A 14,613-nucleotide genomic window follows, 5' to 3' on the forward strand; every position below is an offset into this window, starting at 1 on the left:
GTTGTATTATTTATTTGTTTTCACGTGATCATATGTAACTTAAATACTTGTATTTTACTAATACCATTATCATCTCATAGTTACTGTATATGCTTTCATTGTTTGGTTTTCTTTTTTATTGTTTGTCTGTTTAAACTGGCTATATGATAAATTAAACAAATTGAGTTATTTATTTTCAGTTCAACATCAAACTTGCACTGACTTTATTTAGAAGCAGGAGTGGGTAATAGTTTGTTAATGGTCATCATGGAAACATGAAAATTGTTTGAAATGCCAGGTTGAAAAAGCTTTGATTCAACATTTAGGTACCTTTTGAACAGGTAACATTTGAAAGAGTTTGTTTAAATATGTTATTGACTGCACGATACAATACATCTTCCATCCCCTTCCATTCTTTCCTAATGTGTCTATTCTGTCTTTTTGGTGCTGCTTCTAACTATCTTGGAGCAGCTTGTGTATTTTTGGTTTGTAGTACAATCTCTTGTTTTAAGTAGTGCTAAAAAATACTAAAATACTAAAAAATTTGAATAGCACTGCACTGTCTGAGCAGTGCCTTTGTGTTCATCTATCATTTTTGCCTGGTCAGACCCCAGTTCCTAATAAAATAGCTATAATTATTTGTATTATTTATGCATTAAATTTTGAAACAGTAAATCCAAACAAAGTGGGTTTTGCTGACCTAACTTGTTCTTATTGAGAGTGTTAAAAATCATCTCCAGGTGATGCTTGTAGTCTTTTTTGGGAAGAGGTGTATAGCACTGTAAGGACCCTTCCTGGGGAAGTGAAGCAGGCAGTTGCTCAGGGAGATTATCCAGCAGAAATCTCTGCTTCTGGATTGAGATGTCCACTGGGCACCAATTGACATGAGCCTGAGAGTTTGCAGTAGTTACAGTCCACCAGACATTTACCAGGCAGTCCTGCTTCTGCTGGAGACTGAGACAGCTGCTCTCTATATATTCCTTTGTTGGTTAATATTGCTCTCAGAATTGGAGGAGGAGGAGGAAAGGTCTGGCTGGGTCTCCTTTCTTTCAAACTGCTGTTACCACTGGGAGAAGAGGGTCTTCATCCTTCTTCCAGAAACAACTTTTTTGCAGCCAGCAACATTAAATAGGACCAACCCTTTGCCCTTGTCATCAGCAGATAGAGAACACAGACACAGAAGGGCTGAGTGGCTTGGCTGGGGTCACCTGAGAAATCTGTGGCAGAGAACACAAAACAGAACACTATATGGATTCTGTAGCATAGTAAGTTAGACAATTAATAGGTGAAAAGAAAGATTATTATTACTCACCTGCTTCTAGCAGAGGCACAAAAATAGGGAGATAACATGGGTTTCCAAAAGTTGCAAAGGATGTCTTTTCTGGAACAAGGAATGTAACTCAGTCCTCCAGACTGACCTTTCAAAATGATAAATTAAAAACAGCAGATAATGTGTCAATTAATAATTTGTCAGAATAATAGTGCCTCCCTTATCCTTAAGGGAATCCTGACCTCAGTATTCCTTTCTGTCAAACTGAGACACAGTTAAGAGGCTGGCTGCTTTTGGGACACTGTTGTGCCTTAATACAGAAATGTTGCTTCCTGGTTGCTGTGGGCTTAGCTGGATAAAGGGCAGAAGCTTTTCCTTCTCCAAACCAAGGCTTTAGACACTGCAGGACATACGTTTTTTGTCATGACGATGCAAAGGAGCTGGGCTTGGCTGTGGCACTTTATCTCAACACCCCATGAGACCCTGCTGACGTCCCTTATCTCCCTTGGGCAAGTTGTTTCACTGTAAGCAGCCTGTAATATGTTCGAGATGGTGGCTTCTGTGGAGTTGCTCAGTTCCAATAGATTCATGTTTTACTGAGATAGTGTTTGTGTATTTTCTGGATATGACATGTTTGCCAGACATTGAATACAGAGTATTTCAGCCCAAAAAAGGGAAATTCTTAATATAGGAATTATCACTTTGCATTCTAAATTGGTATGGCATGTGTTCAGTTTATGGAAACTATAAAATAATTTCTCATCCCTTGCCTGTTCCTACCTTATGCTCAGCCTTTTGTAATGAAATGACACTGAAACTCTGAGGCTCAAAGATAGCCTGGGAAGATAAATATTTGAGATATAGAAAGGACAATTTCAAGATCTGGAAAGACCAGGGAAATCCTTGGAGCACCTGGGCGGCAAACAAAGTCTGACCTGAATGGTCTGGTTACTGTCTGGTTTATCATGTCCAAGCCATAACCCAGGGAAATCTAATGCTAAGACGTCAAAGTGCTACTTTTACAGACACATTTGTAATGCTGATACCTGCCAAGTACTTAACACATACTCTTTGTATAGCGATTACTTGTCTTGTGATCTGTTGATCCGGTATGAGCTCTTGCATTTCAGGCTATGCTCTGGATTCATTACTTTAAAAATAAGTTTCATAGTAGGTGATGATGATGTTGACCATGGGTAAACATACCAACAGATATATTCGTCATTCTTCTGCAGGGAATTTGGCTGCTGCTGCTTTTTTTTTTTTTTAAGCTCGGTATTATTTTTTTTCACTATTATTTTTAGTATTTTTAAATTTGACATAGTGTCGTGTACATTTTCCAATTTTTTGTGAAATGCTTTAGTTTTTTAATTCTTCATGTGAATGTCTTTAAGTGATGTTAGTTAAGAACGTGCTAAAACAAATTTTGCTGTGATTTGTACCAGTGTAAGTCCAAAGTCTCTTACTGACTTCAGTAAGCATGGAGGTGCTGTCTGCTGGCATTAGTATCCTGTTTCTATATGCTGTTCTGAGATCCCAATGTGTGGCAGACATACTATGTCTACATTAGCCTTACTAGAGAATTAATCAGTGCTAGGGAATGTTCCCAGAGGCTTGAATCTGAATCGTCTATGCTTCTAAATTGTTAGAATGGTCCCTGGCACAGTTTAGGCATGTTCCTTTCTCCAGAGATTTAATATGCTGTTTTTGGAATGAGCCTATTTCCAGACCTCTGCACTGATCTTGCTAAACCTCAGGCGCCTCCTTTTCTTCCCCCCCCCCATCAAAATAAAAAAGTTAAGTATAGAAAATTGAGAGTGTCTGCAGTGTGAGCTCTAAATATGTCATATTTCTTAAAGGAATTAGATGAATACTGGTTCTGATGTGTTGATGTGACATTGATTTTGGGTTTAAGCACTTGAAAACAAAAGTTTTCTGTTCCATGGCTAAATAGTGATCTTTTTTCCCCTGGCAATTATCTTTCCTATTACAAACTCAATCTGTTGAATAATAATATTATGCTTTAGGAAATGAACATTGGTAAGCATTTTCAGAAGTGCATGCATGGGGTACAGGAGGGTATAGCCGTCCATCTGAACATTAGTGTTTTTGTTGTTTTTTTATAATTACCGGCAGTCCGCATTTTTAATTCAGTTGGGAATTATTTGAGCTAGGCAACCTTGAAAGTTGAGGTACATCTTTTTTTAAGGATGCTAAACTTTAACAGCTAGCATGATGTGGAAATACTTTGATCTTTCTTGTAGCTGAACAAATCTGTGAATGAATATAATGTAGTTTACATCTTGTTACTCTGATGTGTTGACTTTTTTGATTTTTTTTTTTTTCCCCCCCTTGTAGGCTCCACAAGCTTCCAAAATACCTACTTTTAGAAAATGTTAAAGGGTTTGAATCCTCTTCTGCAAGGTAAAGTCTAATTTATGTAGGTTGCAGTTTTTAATAAAGGACATTTTCTTCAGAAGGGGAAGGTAGGATTTTTATTTCCTAGAATTTAAGTTAACAAAAGAGACGGGACAGCTAGCAGCTGTGGGTTAAACATACTGTTTTAATTTAGGAATACAAATCTTAGGTTGTGAAAGGAGCTTGCTAAATAACTATTTATTTCTCTAAGCAGATAAAATATGTTATAACAAGTTGACTCCATTGATTTGATTTGATGATCCTGTGTCCTTTAGAAAGGGTCAATATTAATTTTCAAAGAACAAAAAAATAACAATAGGTATAGCACTCAGAGGTTTTGGGGTTTTATGCATGACAGGAGCTCATGGTATCTTGTGTTAAAAATCACAGTACAGTATAGGGGCTTTCTTCAGTACCTTTGTTTATACTAGATTATCACTGGTTCAGGGTTGCCATCAAATGGTCCAGAGATACAGTACAAAGACTGTATGTAATATTTTTCTGAAATGTGGAAGAGGAGAGTTGTCAATAAGGTTACCTAATGACAGCAGGAGCATTCTCCTCTCTTGGTGAGCAAAGCAGGAGGCAGGGGGTTGTGGTCTTCCTTCCCATTTCTTGCTGGAATAAAGTAGGATCTTTCCACAGCATTCCTTAAAGCACCAAGAGAGCAGCCGCCCTGCATATCATGCTCCTTAATGAATATGGCAGGCAGCTGGGACATACATTCAGCTCTCTCACTGGTCTGGTGTGCAGCAGTCCTCTGTGAACACTTTGTTGGAGGTGCAGGCTGCTGGTGTAGACCCTGCGATTCCCTAGGCTATGCCTTGCTGGCCAGCGTTGGGAGCAAATTGTAGTTCAGAAAACGCCCCGGTCAGAATGTTTGCTTTCTCTTACGGCGCTTGGGATAAAGTGTCACATACAATGCCAGGTACAGGTCACAGCTCATGGTTTTTCTATAGTTCCAGCCTAGTGCAGTCTGAATGGAACAGAAAAGACAAGTCTCTTTCCATTTCAGTGATTTTCCATTGTTTATAAAGTACAGTCCTACCTCACTGTTATTATCAAAGCCACCAATTTTTGTCATCCCTTGAGTTAGCCCTTTTGTTAAGCTTAGCCGACGCCATGTGTGTGTGAACAGAGGGAAGTAGTGAGCTATTTGTAGTGGTTGAGCTAATTGTAGTGGTTTTAATCTCCTGTTTTATAATTCACAATAAAGAGAATCTCTTGCCTTCTTATTATTTTCCTTGTTGACACACTGTAAGTACTCTCCTAGAGATGGGATATTTTTTGAAGGGGTGTTTGCACCTAAGTAGGTGTGAGATACCTGTGAAAGTGGAATAGTCATTTTTGGCTATAGTAACACTGAACTTTGTATGTTGTCTCCTGAAGGTCAGAAACAGATGACTTCATACCTGTAATTCTCTGTCCAATTCTTTCACCAAATATGCTGAATGTCTTAGTACTTAAGGTGTCACATTTAGTGTGTTTCTATTTAGGATAAAAAAGGGCCTAAAGGTTGTATGAAGGGAGTAATTGCTTTTTGATTCTTTTCACTGCCAGAAATGAACTTTTGCAAACACTAGAAACATGTGGATTTAAATATCAAGAATTTCTCTTGTCTCCAACCTGTGTGAGTACAAAAGTTGCTCTAATATTATTTAACTTTTCAAACTGCACTGAGCCCAAGAACATTTGAAAATGATCTATTGTATTAGAAATGAGAGTCATGCCCAGAGCTGAAGATACTCTTCCAAATGAGAAACCCATCTGGCATGACTTCCTGTTTCTCATCAGTATACTGGCATAATCATACTGCTGTTATTGTTTAGATCCTAGTCCCATATTGCTTTGCTACCATTTGGTATTTTTTAAGAAGGCATGAATTTACACCATGACCAGGAAGGTGGTTTTCCCTGCAGGAGCCTCATTGCTTCAGAAGTGCTGATGCCTGTGAATTTCCCAGCACAGAAAATGTGACTGCATCATTTGTGGGAGGAGGGGCTTTGTGTGCATGTTTCCCTGGCAACTGAAAAAAGACTTGAGAGAGATTTCAGATTGTGCAAGACTAAATGGAATCAGTGGAGTACTGTAACTATCCGAGAGAAGCTAATAGAGGGTAGCTTGAAAACCAGTTTTGGTGCATTTGTTTCATTGTTAGATGTCTTACAATTCCTTGTTCAAAAAGGCAAGGAGACACCTTTTTGCTTTGCTATAGAAAACGGTTACTACCTGTCCCAAGAAATCATGATGCGTGTCATTTTTTTTTCTTGCCTCGCATCGAAGTTTGTGTACATTCCTGTTCATTTACAGACAAAGTAAAAACCATGAGGCACAAAGAATAATTTCCCACTTGTTTCCTTGAAAATACCTAGGTATGGAAGCTATAAGTGTTTAGGTATTATCAATTAATAGTGATATCTCTGAAGTTGCAAAATATATTAATGTGGCATAGTTCTATTACTGTATATAATGGTAGATAACTTGTATGACACTATAGACCACTTTTTCTCCCTTTATCACATGGACTAAAGGCTTGTGGATTTTGCTTACAGCTTGGCATTCCCAATTCTAGGCTGCGATATTTTCTAATTGCAAAGCTTCACCAAGAACCATTTTCCTTTCAAGCTCCTGGTCAGGTGAGTCTATTAGTGTTACTTGAATTTGCTTTGTTTCATGAAGATTGAGGGTTAAATTTTCGGTTTAGTGGTGTGTGTTGAGGAGTGGAGAGAGGGATAAGTGATATCAACAGAAAAGTTAAATTCTGTCTGTCTTTTTTCAGCCTGGATACTGAATTTTTTAAGGACTGCAGTGTATGTCAGTGGCTTAGATGGCTTTAAAAAGTTGGGGGACAGTGGCTGATAGTGGGCTAGAAAACAGTGCATTCTGCTACTTTTTCACAGCCTTGGAAAGGTCTTTTTGCAAAGGCAATTATTTGCGGTTGTTCCTGACATCATTGCTGGTAGGTCAGCAAATCTTCATGCTAACATTTTTTGAAATCTTCATGAAAATAACATTGAATGTTTACTGGCTTTATTCTGAGCATCTCTGAAGGAATTTTTACTCACTGCGGAGTCTGATGTCACGTTTATCAAATGCAGTTCTTTAATTTTTTCTCACAATTTGTTCTTAGATACTGACAAGATTCCCAGATGAGGATCTAGAAGACTTATGCAAGGACAAACTCACTGACAAAGTGGGTGAAGCTAGTTCTTTCTCATCTTCTGAAGAGAAGAATCTGGATCCAAACATTGGTCCTGATTGTAGCCGCAAGAAGAGTTTACCAAAAGGGGCCTTTCTTTTTAAGCTTGAAACAGTAGAAGAAATTAAAAGGAAACATGGTCAGGACAATGATTCGTCTATTCAAATGCTGAAAGATTTCTTGGAAGAGGAGAATAAAGAAATGAGTCAATATTTCTTACCACCAAAGTCCTTATTGCGCTATGCTTTCTTGTTAGACATTGTTAATCCCACCTGCCGGAGATCCACATGCTTTACAAAAGGGTAAGTTCCAAAGAAAATGTCTTGCTGAATCATGTCCTGAAATTTTAAGTGCGTTTTTGCTTGTGTACTGTAAAAACAAGGAGAGCCATTTCATCAAAAAAAATGCAGGCCTCTCAAAAAAAAAAAAAAAAAATCTCCTTATATAGTGTGCTTCCTGATCCAGTGGAATGCCAGCATGAGAATCTGTCTGGCAGAACATTATGTGCCCACTCCAAAAAGACATTCACAAAAGACAGTGCCATTTGTTGTTGACCTTCACAGAAGCTTAATTACCCCTGCGGAAATATGGTTCCAGTAGACTGGTATAGTACTGATTCATTAATGAATTTTTTTATATTGCTCAATGAAGTTACAAAGTGTCATGCATGACAGATCCATTCCTCATTAAAACTGTCTGCACTGTACATTTTATTGATTTATTGGATTTTTCAGAATAGCTGTGGATTGGCCATATGTCATAAAACCAGTTAGGTTGCTGCATTACAAATCATACTTGATGGAGCAGAACATCAGTGCTTTTCTGTCTAGTAGTTTTCTGATTTGTACTTTGCAATTTTAAGTTTGACTGCCGGAGGTGGTTGCGTGTTCTGAAACCCCACAGACAATCGGTCAGGAGCTTTTCCACTGAAGCATTTGTATTGGAAAATACCAGAAAATACCAGTAGGAGCCTGGGAGTTTGCAGTAAATGTTAATATCGGTGAATTTTTCAAATTAGATTTTTTTTTTTTGAATTCTCAGATTGTTTCAACAAAATGGCTTAGTTGATGAGTTAAAGCTAATTATAACTTTTGTTTTATTTAGTAGAAATTAGATTGCCAGATTGACAGAGTTCCTGCAGATTTTGCGATTTCAGCTTTTTGACAATAAAAAAGCTGAGAAGAGAAAGAATTTCAAAAGTTCAGAATTTGTGCAACAGGAAAGCCCTTCCCCCAGCCCTCATTGACATATGCCTTTTCTGTCCTCACTCTTTTGAGTTGTGGGGGAGTCAGCATCTCGTGGGATCTGTTTCTTAACTAGAATAGGCAAATGAAAAACTTAGGCCAGAATGATCTCTTATGTATCTCATGTATGCCTTAAGTGTCATCAAAAATAAATTGGCCACTTGTGGTTTCACTAGAATACATCATGGTAGTTTGTGGTCATGTTTATCAAAATCGCACTGAAGGAGGCTCCTGAGTAGTTCAGATGAAGTCTTTATATATAGTGGTGGGAAACCTGACACGGAACGTGACTATTGCACTTCTGCTGATGTGAAAGGAGCCAGCCAGATAGCTGTGGTATTCTTGGCTCAAAATGTAGGAATCTGATTTACCATCTTTGTTCCTTTTTTAAGAGGTTTTGGGAAGGAAGGTTTCCAATGTTGTTCTTGATATGCTATTGACAAGAGAAGCGATACCTTCTAAAATAGTGTAATATTAGTTACAGAAACTCTCTAGCGTTGTGGAAATTACCTTTTTGTTAGTCATGATATAATGTAATATAAAGAAATAATATATTATGTGTATGAAACTAAGAGGGTTTTTTTGAAAGCTTACAGAAATAGAGAGGGGAAAAAAATCTTGAGTCAGATGAAAATTTAAGACTGTAATTTCTTAAGCCAACTTCTTTCATTGTAACTAGTAATGAAATGTCAGAAAATCAATGCATCATTTTTTACTGTGGCAAAAATTCTCATCTTTAATTATGTTCCGAGTCTAAGGTAGTAGTCAGCAGCTGCAATAATAATTAATAACAATCCAGCTAACATTGGCCATCTGCCCACGTTTGTGTTTAAAATCCACCACCACACCACCCCCTGCCCCCAAACCACTTTTACATCAACTGGATTGGTTTTTGTGAGGGGTTCTGTGCTTGTGCCAATTATTTAGACTGGAGTATTTTATATAACATGGATCCTATTAAAAGATTCTTTTCCCCCAACAAAAGTCTAAAATACCACTTTGAAATTTATCCTCATTTATTTATTTTGGCTCAGATATATTCATCTGAAATACGATCAGATGCTACATAAGAAGAAGATCAAGATTCCTCAGTGCTCTGTGTGTTACATTGTTAAACATGGTATTAGGGAATTTTCAGAATGCAACTAACCAATTAAAGGTGATGTATTTAAAACAGTTCGATTCCATGTGGTTTTAATCTGTATCAGTGTTTAGGGCCTTTTGTTCTGATCCTAAGGAAGATTTGCAAGCACTTCATTTTAAAATGAATGTTGCTGTCACTGTTATTGGCAGAACTACTCGCAAGCTTTTCCAACTGAAGAAATTCTCAAGATTGAGCTGTACTGGGTCATTGTGTCTGTGCTGAAGGGAGAGTATTGCTTTATTCATTGTGGAATTAGAAAGGCTTGTAACAAAAATTGTTCCAGTGCCTTGTGTTAGAATGGGCCCCAAGTGGAGCAGAAGACCTTTATAACTGTCTTTACAGATGCGCAGATAAAACTAGAGAATAGTGTCTGTTAATGGTTGATGCAGACCACATGGCTCTAATGCAGAGGTCTTCCGAAGTCCTTCCACTGTGCAAAAGCCCTCTGTTGACTTGACTCAGTCTCTTTCTGTTCAGGATGTTCAAACGCTATCATAGTTAGACTAGCAGAGCATGTTTCTGAAAGCCCATAATTATATTTAAATGATAGCCTGGAAGAGACTACAGACTAAATATGTTGTTATGCAATCAACCACAAAGCATCCAAAAAAGCTGTCATATGGTTTTAGAATATAAGTTTGCTTGCTGCTTAGTTGGATTTAATTTTTTTTCTTTTCTTTCTTTATTCTGCTGCTCTGCATAGATGCCTGGCCATCCCCCATCCCTTCCCTCTGTGGAAAATCCACAAGCAACCAGAAGTTAAACCTGACTGAACCACTTTGTTCCTAATGGATTGATATAAAAGCTGGAGGCTCACACTAATGGTCCTCCTCTGAATACGGAGAGATGATTTGAACCCCTAGGACCATTTGGCCTTTAACACATTTTCCCTTAATGTAAAATTGGTTTGTGCAATGTAGACGGCCCTTTCAGATGATGCTATGCTTGAATTCCTTGGCCTTGTAGAATTGCCTAGTTGCCTTATGTAAGGCATTAGTGTGGACAGACCCTTGTGCGTTGATTGCAGGCTCATCCCCAGAGAGCATGTTCAGAGGCTACTGCACTCCACGGGTTAGCGTTGTTAATAACAAGGCCTTTTGCTTTATCTATCCAGGAGGGATTTGTTAATCAAAGCAAAGGAACCTAAGTAACCTCCGTGCATCTTTGCACTTGTGAGTACTATGAGGTCCAATGAAAATACTAATTTAAGATTGTTACTGTTGTTGTCAAGGTATGGACACTATGTAGAAGGGACAGGCTCAGTTCTGCAGACAGCAGTAGATGTACAGGTAAGAACGTGTAGACTAACATATGAGAATGACTTGTTCTAAAACTTTTTTCTGTCTTCTGCTTTGTTACTCTGAATATTATAACAAAAGAGCTTTTAAAACTACATTTTATGGCAACTGAGTTTCCAATTGATTTCCTTCACGTTCCTAAACAACAGCTTATTTAAATCAAGATTATATATCTGTAGTGTCATACAGAGGTTTCACACGGGTGTGTGAAAACATTAAAAATAACGAATTCTATGGATAAACTACAGTACAGTGTCATGAATCTAGGGCCATTTTTTGTACACAGATGATCCAGTAAATATTGTCAAATGTTTAGCATGTTTGAATTTCAAAAGTATTATTTATCTGGGAAGACATAGTATTTTGAAAAGCTCTGCTGTTGATACTAAGTTCACTACCAAGGTGTGTTTTGGCATTGGGGAAGGTAAAAATACATGTATTGGTGAATCATCATTCAAAGGTACTTTTCACAAAGCCTGGTTTGTACACAAGCACCGCCTCCTGCACTTCTGTGTTGTTCACTGATATATGGCATTTCTAAGCATAAGAAGAATGCAGCTTTGGAACTCAGGATAATCTCAAAGAGAATGTATTAAAACGGCTACATCCATACAGCTTAATTTGTGTGGGTGGGTCTGCTATTGAGTTATATTAAGTCACTATCCTGTCTAACAAATATTTATAGTCCTTTGATTGCCTCATTAAGTATTGGTATAGCTTGTAACTGGAGGAAGAAATGATGAATGCCCTCATGGCAACATCAGTTTCTTTCTTGCAAGTCCATGTTTTGAAAAATTGGCTGCAAAAATACACCACCAATCATACTTTCAAGCAAAACATCCTATTGTCTTTGGGACTGTGACAGTGAAAGAAATATTCTGTTAAGGTATGAGTGTCAGTTTTTACATATTTGGCCTGCATTGGTGATATCTGTTGTTTTGGATATTCTTCATAGCTTGAATCAGTGTTTAAACGCATTGAGGAGTTACCAGAAGAAGAGAAGCTTATGAAATTGTCAACGCTAAAACTGAGGTACTTTACACCAAGAGAAATAGCAAATCTTCATGGATTCCCTCCCGAATTTGGTATGTGCTGCAACGTACCCATTTCTACGTCATTCTTCAGAAATGCCATTGTAGTTTTTCTACTGGAGACTAATCCATGCTTTTTATTTTGCTTTTTTTTTTTTTGACCTTTCAGTTCTTATGATTGGCTCTTGTTATTTGGCTAACTCTGAATTTCCACTAGTTTTTTTATATTCTATAAGAGCCAGCCTCTGTGGTTAGGTTTATCTTCATAAACTAAGAAAAAAGTTTTGGCATAAGAAATGCTCTATTACTGAATGGCAATGAAGGAATACCTTTGTTTAAAGTTGAAACAATTTACTCAGCAGCCAACATTACTCACAACTGCGGTAAGTCAACATATCCAGTTCAGGAGGTCTGTTAGTGGTCTCTTGCTTTCTCCCTTCCACACATTTGCAGCTGCTGACAGAAAGGGAATTTCAGAAGATACAGATACTTCTTTGTTCAGGAGTAACCAAGCTCTTCAGTTAATGATCTTTTAAGTCATCTCTGTGTTTTAGAAAAGGCAGTCCTAGCCCTTGGTCAGTTACTTCATTTTCTGACTGTTTTTGTGGAGAAGAGGGAGTCAAGGAACAAGACTAGGCAATACCAGTACATTTGACACAGGTCAACCAGAATTAAGCCTGAAATAAATTCACCAGAATTCCCCTTGTAAAGAAAGGCAGGCAAGAAAGTGCAGCTGTTACTACCTGCTAAGGAGCTTGGCCTGGTGTCATCACATCAGATCATTTTTACTGTCTCTCAGCAACACAAGCATCCATAGAGTAAGACACCACTGACCTTGAGTAATTTGTTGTATTTTTCTTCAACTTCCTCAGTGGCTTAGAGTTCTGAGGAGTGCTAATAGTTTTTATATATTTATTTCATTTGCAGTTTTAGTTTGTTTTCTCATTTATTACTTACAGTTATATTCAAAATTACTACATTCAAAGAACATTATCAACGTTGCAAAGTCAAGCGTTAGAGTTGCCAGCACTAAGTTTACTTGTTTAAGAGTATTTGCAGGATTGTGCTGTGTTGAGTTACATGCCAACATGCAGGATTTTTTCATAGCCTCTTGTCTTTAATAGATTTGTTCTTTTTGCAGATAGCCTTTTTCATAGCACAGCTCTGTTCCATATTGATGTAGGCTGATGTAAAGAAACTTGAGCAAAACAGGGCTGGATTGGGCTTGTATAGGTTTATCGTGTTCAAGACGTCTTTTGAGCATGGAATTGCTGATTTTCTCTCTCTCTCTTTTTTTTTTTTTTTTTTTTTTTTTTTTTAAAATACAGCTTGTGTTTTCCAAATGTTAAATCAGTCTTTGCAACATCACTGAGAGGTGTAGTAGGGTTAATATTGCTTGTATTTTATGGAGGGAGAACTGAGACAATGGAGAAATTTATGTTTGGAAGACTCCATTAATTTAGGGTGATCAGTTTGCAAAAGCTGACCTTTACTATTTCAAAGAGTGCTTGGAATGATACTCTGTTCAGAGCTCATCTTCAGGGACAGCTGTGAGCTTCAATATTTTTGCAAACCAGAACTGAACTCTCAAGACAAGTCAGGCTTCTGAATTTGAGGAGCATCCAGATCATCACCATCTATGAAGCGCTCATTTAGCAAACCTGTCTTTTGTCACCTGGGAACTGCAGAGGGAGGGACAGGGACAGATACCACCTCTTAGAGGGCAGTACCCTTCTGCCTTAACCATGGGACTGTCTTCGCAGTTCTTGCAGTTCCCTGCCTCACTATACTACTTTTCCAACTTCTTCAACACATAAACCAAACCTCTCCCATCCAGTGGCTTCCTCTCACATAAACTCCTGATTCATAGCCAGAACAAGCTTTTCCCAGTGAGCTGAGTCACACGTCTGACATTTCTTTCCTTTGTGTTTAATCTAAGACATTTCCCACTTTGTACTTAAAAAAAGGTGTTACTCAGCTCTAGGTTGATTGAAATCTTTGGCGAATTTAACTACTGTAAGTTTCTTCTGAGGATTTTCAAGCTATGGGGTTTTTTTGAAAGTTGCTATATTTATGGCTGCAGTAAAGGGTGTTTCCCTGACAGCATTTCTCCCATGTTAAATTTCAAGTCGTTAATGTGAAGTGTGGTATTTTCAGAGAGAAAAGTACTATAATTTCTCTGCTCCTTTGTTCTGTAGTGACAGCAACATTTGGGCTGAAATTTTCAACAACAGAAAGGTTGGAGACATACCCACTGCAAATATGTTGTTGGTCCAAGAAGCTAAAGAATGAGAAAACGCAAATGAAGGAGAGAGCATGTCAGAAAGCTTTGTAACAGATGCTGTTACTAGCTGCCGCTACAGTATTATCAGAAGAAACATGATTGTGTCTAAATGGTTCTATATTTTAACAAATTGATGGCCTTTTCCAATACGTAAGGTCCAGAGTTAAAATCAGTGTTCATTCTTAACATTAACAGATTTATTTGTGCTTTTAACATCTAAATGTATAAATAGTAATTGCACTATAGGTCAATGAAATACTGCAGTCGTTTGTCTTAGTCGATACTGTGGGTCCCACAGCAATATCATTAAAAGTGATCAGAGCATTCTTGCACCTGTGACCTGCTTTCATGAGGGTGATGTTAGGATGCCTTTTCCATTTTTTCTGTTAGTGATGTATGTAAGCTATTAGGAAACAAATGGCAGCCTAGTGAAAAGCCAGCACAATGTGGTAGTGCGTGTTGCCAAGATTGCAACATCATCAAGTAGCATGCATGACCTAAATCATACAGTGAGAGCTGTGCAGCAAGTGCCAGCATACTATGAGTTGTTAAATCTGTCCTTCCGATGTAGGCTGCTCTTGAGCCAAGAAGATAGAAAGTGCAAGATAATGTTAACAGGCAGATGGAGGAGGCTTGGGATAAAGGAAATAGTGAGCCCTGAAAATTAATTCAGGCTTTCAGTTGCTAAGAGGCAGAAGGAGAAACTCTGAAATTTTCAGGGTTCAGATAAACTGCTTGGGCTATAA

At 37.9% G+C, this 14,613-nt stretch overlaps 1 protein-coding gene across 5 annotated transcripts in view; it reads left to right on the forward strand.

The window, feature by feature from the left end:
• Window positions 1-14,613, forward strand: part of TRDMT1 (tRNA aspartic acid methyltransferase 1) — a 29,250-nt gene that overhangs the window by 12,464 nt on the left and 2,173 nt on the right. For 2 of the 5 annotated variants that reach the window (XM_075704838.1, XM_075704836.1), the window contains 6 exons: window positions 3,608-3,673; window positions 5,228-5,297; window positions 6,220-6,303; window positions 6,798-7,168; window positions 10,486-10,543; window positions 11,508-11,637. In XM_075704838.1, the coding sequence (XP_075560953.1) occupies window positions 3,608-3,673; window positions 5,228-5,297; window positions 6,220-6,303; window positions 6,798-7,168; window positions 10,486-10,543; window positions 11,508-11,637 (779 nt within the window). The remainder of the gene's footprint in view (window positions 1-3,607; window positions 3,674-5,227; window positions 5,298-6,219; window positions 6,304-6,797; window positions 7,169-10,485; window positions 10,544-11,507; window positions 11,638-14,613) is intronic. The other 3 variants (XM_075704833.1, XM_075704834.1, XM_075704837.1) reach the window with 2 other exon arrangements.

This window comes from Pelecanus crispus, chromosome 2 (assembly GCF_030463565.1).
Source record: "Pelecanus crispus isolate bPelCri1 chromosome 2, bPelCri1.pri, whole genome shotgun sequence".
NCBI classification, from domain to species: domain Eukaryota; kingdom Metazoa; phylum Chordata; class Aves; order Pelecaniformes; family Pelecanidae; genus Pelecanus; species Pelecanus crispus.